Below are 11,996 nucleotides of genomic sequence, written 5' to 3' on the forward strand. Positions count from 1 at the left end.
CATATCTTAGCAAAAGTCCGTGTTGTTTCTCCTTGTTTTCTTGGTAATATGTTTCAGTAACGTGGGTAAGAATAGAGGGATGGGGAGGCAATCTTAAGCTCTCGCGATTATCTGCTCATAACCAGGCAAACTGTGATTTCTGCTTAGTTTTCAAGTTAGGCCTCGTGAAAAATGACCGTCCGGGCTGCCCGCAATTTTGTTTTTTCGTAGTTCAGCGAGGGAAGGATATGAATTACACATATATTTTGCAAGACTAAGCTTATGATTAATTGATATTAAAACAGCGCGTGCTCTAGAGCGTTCATTCGCAGAAATTTTCGTACAAAAGCGAGCAACAAAAAAGTTTCTACCAGCGTTTGGTAAAGATGCCGGTAACTTTGTATTCCGGTTATGTTGGTCACGATCGAAGATTCCGACAGTTATGGTAGTGCTATTGTTATGGGTAGGCATGAGTCGTCCTCACTGAAGAAATCAATCAGTTATTTAAGGCCTTTAATAATAAGTATTTCGTTTATCATATTTTTTTATAGTACAAAAATTTCTGTCGTCAATGAGCTACTGACTCTGTGACAGTACTACTACTAGCCTAGCGTGATTCATGAACTAGTATATGGCATACCATATCATGACCCAGGTACACATTTAGCCTGTTGATTTAGATATAACTTGTTTAATGTTCAGGCCTAGGCATACTTGCGCACGTTATACTTTGCCTTTACTATATACTTGCTCCTTAATTTTATTATAAGTATATAATAGCTCAGTATCTGGACCATGCTTTCAACCCTTTTCCATGCATGGGAGTCCATGCATGGACAATATATCAGAGCGACATTCAATTATAAGCAGTACGTACGTGCAGTATACACTACGATTGCCACTATAACATGTAGCCTTAGTTATACGTTATCTCTGATTACGTACTTTTTCACAGGTCGTGACTACAGTGAATTCATATTTAAAACACCAAACACCCACATGAATAATTCATAATTCATCCCTCGCTGTACTCCAACAACAAAAATCGCCAGCTGCGCGTATGTTTTACCTGTGTTAGAAATAACTATGCTCCGGTAGTCTGCTACGTTAACGTACCAAGAACATTTATTTTAAGTAACCGTGACTTTTAAATTAACCCAATTATGCACATAATTTGGTACTATTTTGCAGCTAACCACCTAACGTTCTCCCCTTAGATGGATCCTTTCCAGCAGGGCACCGATCGTCAATGAACCAACCATGGGCGTCAGCAGGTTTCAGAAAGTGGGGGGGACACTATACTATCTAAGCGGAGCGCCACCATTGGTTGGCACGTAGCGTACCAGAAAATTTTGGGTACATAAGACCCCCTAGATCGCAGGAGACGGCCTTCCTGAGTCGTTTTTAGTTACATCAGAACCAGATCTGTGAGGAGAAATTTTGTCTCACAAAACTAAATTCCGACAGAAAGTACTGGTAGAAAGATGCCGTTCTGACACCAAGGGAAACGAATTACACAGCGTCCATCTCAAACGAAATATTTTCGGTAGTTTGGTATCATATAATACCCTGCATACAGGCAGAATACTGTCTGTAGGGCCTAAAATATATGATATTACCTTCCTGGTGGGGTCTTCGACTTGTTTTCAAGTTGAAATGCGTCGTTTTCTCTGATTCACAGTGTAGGGCAAGGGGAATTCCATTTCTGGCGAGAAGGGGTGCTTCCACAAAACACTCTAAAACATCGTTCAAACATCGCACAAACTTTTATCAGAGGTCTCGGACGAAGCGGGGAGGGTGAATATCGGAGGAAGGGGGATAAAGGGCCAAGCACTGTTCTAATTTCCAGTGCAATTTATTGATAATGATTCTTAAGTTAGATTCTACTTGAATCAGCTCAGCAATTGTGATAGAAAATCGCGCATATGCATGTGATTTTTTTAATAACTGCTCTGAAAAGTGGGGGGGACAAATGATATGATATCCCCTCCACTTTTGAAAGTGGGGGGGACATGTCCCCCCCGTCCCCCACCTGTTGACGCCCATGGAACCAACCGACCATCCTGGATCTGCCAGTGTTTTCCCTGGCCAATCTGAAATGCCTTCCAGCAGTGGCATGCACAAACGGTGATGAGGGCGACATGCAACAACCTCCCTATCATTTTTTATAGTGCAAATGTATCTCAGAAAGCACCATTTGCGTCCTCCCCCACAACCCTCAATGACCCCAGGTCCACCCTCCTCCTTCATAAAATCCTTGATTCGGCTCTAGCCCTTCCATAAAGTTTCATGCCACTATCTGAAGAAATTCTGTGTATGCTTCCTGCCTTCAGGCATCCCTCATTATTAACGATACACTCTGGCTCTAACTCATTTGGTGGAGCATATAAATACTTCAAATATTGGACTGGTGTTTTCTTCTTTTTCAGGGGGGTCATTTGAAATGTAAATGATCATGTGAGTTCATGCTGCATTAAGCATTAAACTATCCACAGCGTACGTAGCTTAACAAGTTATTAGACCATTAAAGGAAGAATAAGGTGGGCATACTTGAAAATATAAAGTATTACTCTAGTCCGCAGAAACTGCACCAGGAACTATGAAACAACGAGGCAATAAAGTTTTTGGGAGAGTTCAAAATGAAACTATAAAACATTATCTTTAATTTTGTGGGACACAAAATTTTCAAGGTTTGAATGAATGGTTATTCCCTCATTACCAAACAGTAAACTGGTAAACAATGGAACAAACTTCTTACAGTAGGTAGACCGAGGTATATCCAATAATGTGTGATTATCTCATAGCTAGGCCAGAATAAAGCAATCCAACACAAACTTCCACCTTTAGTCACTCAGTACTGAAAAGTAAAGTGAAACCAAAATAAAATGAAACAAAGAAAATAAACTCAAACGATATGGCCTAACAAGGTAACAACCCATATTGTACTTTAATATGTGAGGTGTTACACTTAGTTTTATACATGCCTTGATCCTCCAACAGTGTGAGTAAAATGATAGCAAGTTAACTCTGTCTGTCTTTTATTCCAATTTTTTATTCAATTACATATAGCTCAATGAATCAAACCAAATCAAGTAATATACAAAAAATTAAAAGACAAAATGAGGTGGGCCGGGTCTGAGAAGTTGCATACAACTGATCCAACTCTTCATTAAGATGCATTTTAATGTTTGACTTCAGGTGACACAAGATTATGATACTATACCGCAAGTCTTCAAACAACACAGCTGCACAAGAGGTCTGTTGTAACAACATTCAGAGTAACATGGCAGTGTAACTTCTAAGTCTTGGCATTCTTTTCCACACATTTATCTTCTAGAATCCCTCTGATAGCCTATGTATGTCCAAAAGGACCCCCCCAAAAAATTGTAAAATGGTAGAAAGGTATGTAATCTTTCAGCGATTTGCCATGTAACTTTAAAGACATGAAACATGATTATTTCCTGAAGAAATCTAAATTTTATTTCCACCCCAAGCTTAAAAAAAATATGATGATTGGTGAAAGTGTAATGGGAAGGTAAATTCCAGCATAGAAGTCACATGTATCTTCTGTGCAGCATGAATTTCTCCATTTTCTCTGAAATAATAAATGTGGCTGGATTCCAAGGCTTTAAAAAGTACATAATTCGCTTAGTTCGCCGATGACAGAATTAATTCATCTCTGATTTATATGCATAGGTAGTACTCCCAGACTCTGTTACTTGATCGTCTGTGGTCAAGCACGCAAATCTGTTCAGGGTTTGTAGATATGACCTAGTGACTCCAAAGTACATCATCGCTAAGCTTTACAAATCGTGGGGTATTAGGATAATTCATCTCTTCACTATATGTTGAGGAATTCCGAGACCTCGTAGTGCTTCGTCACTCAGCTTACGAACGGACGGATTGAATTTCAATATCCGCCTCCATGCTATAGTTACAAGACTAGGCACACACACCCAGATAAAGTTTAGTTTATCAGTTCTTTTGGATCCATTTTGAGTTATGACACCGCCATGACAATACAAACAGCCTTCCTGGAATTCAATGTGAAAGGGACGAAAAAAGAAATTGTGTAAGTGATTAAGAAAAACAAACTGCATGACAATAAAGAGATAACTATACTATTGTCATAACTGAGGATGCGCACATCCTCCAAGAAGAAGAAGACTGCCCTCACTTTCAGTGTTTTAAGAGATTGGTTAAAATATAGCTGGCTAAAATCAGGGTTACTAACTCAACCACACTATCTTGAATGTTAAATTCTACGAATTTTCTATATTCAAATTAAAAACTCATATGATATCTTCATAGCACATTATCATTATTTATCTTGGGCAAATTTACGAGCAGAAAAAGGACCATTCTATTTTACATGACTTTTTGATGTTTTTACTTTTTTTCATCACATTTCCAGACCTGAAGAATGCTCAATCTAACAACAAAGGGCTGAATTTGCATTTGTAACAGTTAATCTACCCGCACTCGTTATGGCAATCGTGCCTTTTCTGTTGCTGCGCCTCCTATTTGGAGCAAACTCCAATTTCACGTTTGGACTCTCCCTCCCTTTGTATTTTCAAGAGACAACTTGAATCATTTCTGTTTAATTCCTAGTTTCTTCTTTCCTTGGTTTCCTTTGTCTCTTTCCTACTCTGTAAAGCGCTTTGAAACGCTGCATTAAGAGCTATATAAATGTTATTTATTATTATTATTATTAATCTGATGAGATCCATTTGATATTTGGACTACTGCTGACCCCAAATGCCCTTCGACCTCCACCCATAATAATATGGTTATAAGAAAGACACATGCCAAATATGAGCAATTTGATGTAACATATCTTGGAATATCCTGTTTACAAGGTTTGTGTTTATAAGGCTTTACAAAGTAAGGCTATCCTACATGCATATATGAGCTCCCTTGATGTTCAGGTTCTGGAGATTTTCACATTTTTCCACCTGCTGACCCCAAATGCACTCAACCCAAAATGATAAGGTTCTTGTACTCATTATAGGGAAGCCACATGAAAAGTATGAGGACTGCAGAAGTTACTTATTTTGAGATATTGTGGTTTCAAGCTAGGGTAGCACATACACACATAATCCCCCACCCTCCCCCACCCCCAAACAAGCCAACTTGACTGCATAGGTTAATTGTCTGCCTATGGCAAGTAACCAAAAAGGTTTTTTCCGACTTCCATTGCTTGTCCAGGTTGGATAATTGAATGAAATGTTTATAATTATTTAAAATGATATCTGCCAAAATTTTGAAGGTCTAGTCGCTCATGCCACCCTCCCCTTACCTCCACTAGCAGTAACAACCAATGTAGTTAGTAACAGTTTGATAAAGATGTAACCCTTCATCGAATGAAACTTGTATACTTCAATTTTCAACATTTAACAATCTGCCAATATTGCACAAAAGAGCATTAAAAAAAAACATAAATGTGATATTTTAAATGCACCTATTACAAAGTTTGTAAAAGAATCTGATATTGTAAACCTTACAGGTGTTATTGCTGACGAATGAAAGTAAACAGGTTCGGGTAGTCTTGCGTCTAGTTTCATCCACTGTAACGTGTCTATGCTCAGTCTCCATATGTCGTCAAATATTCTCCTGCCATTGAAACCGCCTGTGATATATCCATCTGTAAGGAAGAGGGAAACACAAGTTTAAATATTTAGTCAACAGAATTTCAAAGAAGCAAAACTAAATTTCTGTAAATTTTTGTTTAGATGTCTGATATTTGTTTGTCTATCTTTTTGTCGTCCTTTTTGTGCTTTTGGATGTTTACCGTTTTTCTATTGCATCATTTTGTATATGTATTTTGTATTGAGGGCTCCTCTGGAAAGCAGTTCTTCTGCACTGAGCAGGACTACTCTCATTAAAGATCACAAAAATAAACAACAAATTATTCATTCGCAAACTGGAAAGTGATGTTTTATCCATCAGTACACAAATGTCTGTCAACACTTGTGATCTTGAGTAGAACGGATATAAAAGAAAGAAAGAAGAAAAAATGACTTCTACATAGATGCACCATTGATACACCTGCAATAAAATAACTGCCAGACATGGATATGGCAATTTTCATGGTTTCCATAACAACCAAAGGCTTTCTAGTTTCCTTCTAACAGAAGTTTTTACTGTCTGATTTAAAATTACTTACTATTTCCCAACTGACAACATCCGTGACATCTCCTCTTTGTAGGGAAGCCGTGTACGGGATCTGCTAAAGTAATTCTGTTTTTCCATTCATAGAGCTTTGTGTTAAATACATGGATCTGTGGAAGAAAGAAACACAGACAAATTGTAACGTAGGAGTGATAAATGTATAATCATTAAGGTGACCAGACGTTCCAACCCCCAGGACTTCATGTGCAAACCCTGGATTAAAATTGTTCCCAGATTTACTGACTGTCCCAGGAGGCCAGGAAGATCCCTGAATGTGTATAAAGGTCCTGAATAATTTCAATTTTTACTTGTTTTGGGTTTCATGTTCATAGAAACAGTTTAAATGTAAGCTGTGATTGTGTATTAGGCCTACAACTACGTAAAGGTAACTAAGAATGTTCAATAACTTCACAGCCTGTAAGTCACATGGTTAACATCTTGTTACAACTCAGCTACTTAGTGATGAGTACCGAAGGAGACACTTCCAGTTATCTTCAAGCTTTTTTTGTGTTTTGTACTGGAATTTCCATTTCCTGCCTAAAATTGTAAAAATCAAGGAAGGAGTTCAAAATGGAATATTTATGACAAAGTTACAATTATGGCCTTTTTTCTTGGTCTAAACGAGAGCCTTAAAGGTGTGAAGACTCGCGCAAAAAGAAACGTCTCATGCCGGTAATATGACCTAGTTTCGAATGAGGTGTAACAGAAGTGTTAGACACCACCATCGATCCCTGAAAATACACACACAGCTTGCTACCGTCGGTAATTAGACACTAGTGTACAGTCAGTACATACAGCTGTGGTCAATACCCACAGCACAGTGTATAAATGATACAGCAATGGACATATAAATGATACAGAGATGGACATCTCAGGTCCAGCCAAAGATGACAAGGTATCACGTTTCATTACTGTCTGCATTTTGTAGCGACACAAACAAAACGTCACTTTTTCAGATGGCCGCACGCGGTTTGGGGCGAGTCTTCAATGCCTTTAACAGAACGAACCAAATGACTGGCACTCACTGTCTCCAGGCCAAACGCATGAAGGGAAGTTCCTCCTCCTATGACATAGAAATTCTCTTCGTCTGACAGCATCTCATGTCTGTAGCGTGGATAAGGTACATGATCGTCATTCAACTGCCCCTTGACTAGCATGGTAATGTGCTTTTCAAAATCGAAACATTTTTCCCAAACCCCTGTCCTGAGATCTGTTTTGTGTACATTTGCAGAGTAGTCCCAGCCGCTGGTTCCTCCGAACACAAAGAGGTTGGGACCTATAATTGACATCGCCTGCGAATAGATTCAAATATTTGAAAAAAGAGAAAACACGATTTTTTGTTTGTATCAAAATAGTATCCATAGGGCAAAAACTTCTGATCAGCTTGTTACAGCTCATGTGTCAAGAGGTACTACTCAATAATTTCAGAAAAGTTTGGCCTCATTTCAAAAGCATTTATGAAAGGAGAATAACAAAAACCCATCAGATTCCTTCTAGTACGGTATTAAACAGACTTACTACTCTTTTTGTTTTTCACAATGCATTTATAACAGTTTTTGTAATGGGCCTACAATCAATATCATAATAGATGAAGCATTTACAATCGGATTTATATATCAAAATCAGTGATGCAGTTGCAATAGCATGGTGAGAAAATAGCAAGTGTATTAAACAGAAGTCATGTTATAATAATAGAATATGTAATAGCATGTATGAGAGAATACAGAAATATAACTTGGTCTCTGAAATGAAAAGAAACCAGAGAGTTTCAAAGAAACTTATCATGCAAAATTCTGGCTACCTAAAGAAAGCTTAAATAACTTAAAAGAACCATCCTTATTTGCATATATATCCATGTAGAATAGACGTTCCTAATCAGTGTCTGACATTATAAGACTTACTTGGCCATAAGTGCTCTCTGGTAATTGCTTTGACCCTGACATGACACGCCATCTATTGTCTTTGATGTCGAAACAATAGAGCGACGAACTTTTCTGGAACCCAAACGGGTATCCGGTCCCTCCATACAGGACAATGATGTCACCACATCTGACCATAGACATGGAAGCCAATTGGAAAGGTGTCGTTCCACGATTCTGTATCAGTTGCCATGATTGGTCATCAAAGTTAAACTTCCACATCTATTAGGAAGACAGGTAGTTATAAAAGCAAGTTATATTATGTTGGACCATGTACACAGTCAACCAGCAGAAATTGTTGTTTGACTGTGATAGTCAGTTGAAGTTTGACGATGAGTGAGTGACATTGCTGTTTAATTTATAGCTATTTGGAAGTTTGTATATATTCATTTCTATGACCTGTTTTATCCCAATTATTTATAGTACACCAACCAGTCTATGTCAGTTCTTCATGCAGTATTGATAGGTGCAGTTACTATCATGTTAGTACGTAGCTGAATGCAAAGTTTTAATCTTTTTAATTATAATCAAGTTACAAAGTAGTGACTAACACTATGATTACCATCTTTATGCAGTTAAAAAATGGGACACTGCATCCTGTTAGAGGGTTCTAAATTGGAGAGTATGTCCTAATATCATGAAATAGCTAAATTAATGTTAGTGTTAGTACTTGGTTTGCTTTGCAGGGTTTATATGGGGCCATCAATCCTGTTTGTGTTTTGAACACGGCTACTTTCCCAAACAGTCACGTACAGTGATGCATATTTTGAAACGTCACAAAGACTTTAGAGATGGGGGGAAAGATTAGTTTGCATGAGGTAAAATGTAATTTTGATTGCAACCTAAAATTTGACCAGAATCCAGAATTATCAGGATGTATGGTTACCCTAACTAACACAAACTCTGTTACATTAAAGGTAGTCAGTATAGGCCCCAAACTATAGCACGCTATAATTGCTACAAGTTTTCAAAAAGTACTTTCCTGGAGGTCTTTACTCTCCAAATTGTTCTCAGACATTTTTAAGGTACACACAAGATGACTGAATATCCCAGTGAGGAAAATTTCCTCAAAGATTGCAATACCAACAGTTTAAGAATTTTGACCAAAGATGGCAAGATTTGAATAATCTAGCATATGTGGGGCCAATACAGCGTACCTTTAAGTCAGCTTCTCCAAAGTAACACAAAAACTCATCAGGAGAACAGATATCCCTGCAATACTTTACCTTGACTAATGGCTTATAAGGTAACTCCTCATCACTGCAATACTCTACCTCGTTGAACAATGTATTATAAGGTAACTCCTTATCACTGCAATATTTACCTCTTTGAACAATGGATTATAAGGTAACTCCTTATCCCTGCAGTGCTCACCTCTTTGAACAATGGATTATAAGGTAACTCCTTATCACTGCAGTACTTACCTCTTTGAACAATGGATTATAAGGTAACGTCTCTCTATGGTCAGGATTGTATCCGCCATAAATGTAAAGATTCTTGTTATTTGCTACAGCAGCATGACCACTTCTTGCGGAAGGCATACCTTTGTGTGGCTTGTCTAGATACAAGAAAGAGGGACCAAAGGTTAGCTCTAGTTTCTTTTTAAAGGTAATTTTATTGTGTCTAAACAAATACTGAAAGGAATGACAATGTGTAAAGTTGTACACTATGAATAAGCATCAGGGATTTGTTTCAGTTTCAAGAACCCCCCTTGAGATTACAAACCAAACAAGACTACATTCTGAACTGCTTCACAAAAATGTTTGCAAAAATATGTGGAACTAGTTAGAAAGCATAGTGTGCTCAGAAGACACACATAAATTGATAGTTCATAAATCGCACAACAAGTCGAGGAAATAAAAGCAGCAATGTCACTTGCCTCGTTTGGATGTATATATAAGAAGTATCCCTATTTCCATTTTTCTACATAACAAGTGTCTGTGTTTTTAATTGAAAAGCACCTTGTTGCTGCAAATTAAGGAAGAAAAAGTGCACTCAAGAAGTGCTCTTTTGTTGAAAAGATTTCCCAAAACTGAAATTTTTGGTGCTTGGTATGTTTGAACACTCACTGTGGATCCATTTTGTAAGAATGTCTTGTGTGTTGTGTCTTGCTCCTGGATATCAAAATAACATGCCCCAGTGCAGTAACCCTCACAGTTTGCACTCCACCCATACTGTACCACATTCCCCCCCCCCTTTCAGCAGTTCAGATGACTTCCATCAATTGATGGTAACAACCAGTTTATGGTTTCACAAACCTTATAGGAAACTATGCTCAAGCAACTTGAGTGAATCTGGTGAATAGTGGTACCCGGCAACTGGATAAAAGACGGAACATCTCGGAAGTCATATTAAGTATATTAATTATTTTACGGGTGCACTCGTCCTGTGCTCCCAACAACAGTTTCCTTCTATGCATACTTGGTTCAGTAATTGCTGAGCAAATAGTGATTGATATATGTCACTACATATATTTAGTCTTATCAAACTGAATGCCTTCCTAGCCACACAATATATAAACTAACTTCCACAGAACTAAGTATTTTACTTTTGCAGGCTTATATGATTATATCATGAAGAAGACTTTTACGATATGTGCAGTGTCTCTAGTACTTACTGTAGTGTATCTAGAACTTTTGATCTCATCTGCTAATAGAAAAATGCACACTAATTAATGCAAATCTAGCTGAAGCAGAGTGCTACTTATCCCGCTGCTGGGGTAAATGGGAAATGAATCAAGTTCTTCCCTCCGCTACCTTTCAATTAAGTTGTATTTACTGCCTTCATTTATCCTCAGGCAGTAACTTAAGGGGCAAAACATGTTCATATTTTTGTATTATACTGGCAGCTGTTAACAGTGGAATTCCAAATATTAGCAAAGTCAATTCTCATCACCGCAGTTTCAAATTGTGGATGTGGTTTACAGTATATTGTAGCTAGCTCCTGCAATATGCCAAATGTGGTGTATTATTATCTAGCCTATACTATAGAATATTAACTGTGGAATTTCTTTGAAGAACTAAGAAGTCTTACAGTTGAGTTAGACTACCTGTTGTTAATGTTAGTCACCAAAGTTTCAAAGAATGTAATGTGAAATACCCAATACTTTGAACCCTTATTTGACACTCCATCATTAACAAGGATATTCATATTTCTTCCTGATTGATTTTGACTGTATAGATGCCAGCGAAATCTCGCGTAACTACTGCTGTGTGGAACCCATCCTTCTAGGCCTAGGTGTTATTTTATGTCTGACGTCAGGATCCTAGACCTACTGTACGTCTTGGGATAACTACAGTAACCTACAGTAGACCTATGCCTAACGTTATGCCGAATGCCTATTTCTAAGTTTCAAACTTAGTGTACTCTTACTTAGTGTTACCGTAAGGACTAACTTAGTCACTCTAGGACTCTCACCAGGTTTGGAAACTAGCGAAACTGTGAACACTTTTCCAATAGTTACGGAAAAATTATAATTGTCTTCATCCATCCTTGTGGTAGATCTGCATTTCTTGTTATCTTACATTTAGTGGCAATAAAAATGACTAATTTCTTAGCCTGGGCCTAACGGACGATATCACTGGGCTAGTCATCGGCGTACACATATCAAATTCGATGTAGTAACAGCTGTAATACCATCAGTGTGCTGATCATACGCATACCAGTTACACGACATAAAACGACTAATCATGGTTGAGTCTTCCATCGCTTACATGTGTTGTCATCTCTTCTTTCATGTCATGTCGAGCACTACAAGAGATAATACCCTGATGCCTAACTTTCGGACTAAAAGTTAAAATCGCCAGTATATCCGCTTCAAAGACTTGGAAGGTCAATCGACTTCAAATATTGACACATTCTTTGGTCCCGAATTTGTGGGGCCAAATATTGTTGGAACTATTTGAGCCCATATTTTGGGGGATAAAT

General features: G+C 37.9%; 1 protein-coding gene across 1 annotated transcript; it reads right to left on the bottom strand.

Annotated features, from left to right (window-relative positions):
- Positions 1-3,013: 3,013 nt before the first annotated feature.
- LOC139961637 (kelch domain-containing protein 10-like) lies at positions 3,014-11,696 on the bottom strand. The gene is made up of 7 exons (XM_071960972.1): positions 11,487-11,696; positions 9,494-9,627; positions 8,052-8,291; positions 7,176-7,442; positions 6,146-6,260; positions 5,484-5,623; positions 3,014-4,013 (listed from the first exon to the last, which is right to left on the bottom strand). The coding sequence occupies exons 1-7, from the start codon at positions 11,557-11,559 to the stop codon at positions 3,810-3,812; spliced, it is 1,173 nt and encodes a 390-aa protein (XP_071817073.1). The 5' UTR covers positions 11,560-11,696; the 3' UTR covers positions 3,014-3,809.
- Positions 11,697-11,996: the final 300 nt, after the last annotated feature.

This window comes from Apostichopus japonicus, chromosome 20, assembly GCF_037975245.1.
Source record: "Apostichopus japonicus isolate 1M-3 chromosome 20, ASM3797524v1, whole genome shotgun sequence".
In the NCBI taxonomy this organism is placed as follows: domain Eukaryota; kingdom Metazoa; phylum Echinodermata; class Holothuroidea; order Aspidochirotida; family Stichopodidae; genus Apostichopus; species Apostichopus japonicus.

What these genes read in the sequence shown, in the direction of transcription:
- LOC139961637 (XM_071960972.1), bottom strand. Translation starts at nt 11,559, where the DNA reads ATGGATGAAGACAATTATAATTTTTCCGTAACTATTGGAAAAGTGTTC. An exon ending in TTCGCTAGTTTCCAAACCTG is followed by an intron (nt 9,628 to 11,486) that starts GTGAGAGTCCTA and finishes TCTTGTATCTAG; the next exon opens with ACAAGCCACACAAAGGTATG. An exon ending in ATGTTGTCAGTTGGGAAATA is followed by an intron (nt 5,624 to 6,145) that starts GTAAGTAATTTT and finishes TCTTCCTTACAG; the next exon opens with ATGGATATATCACAGGCGGT.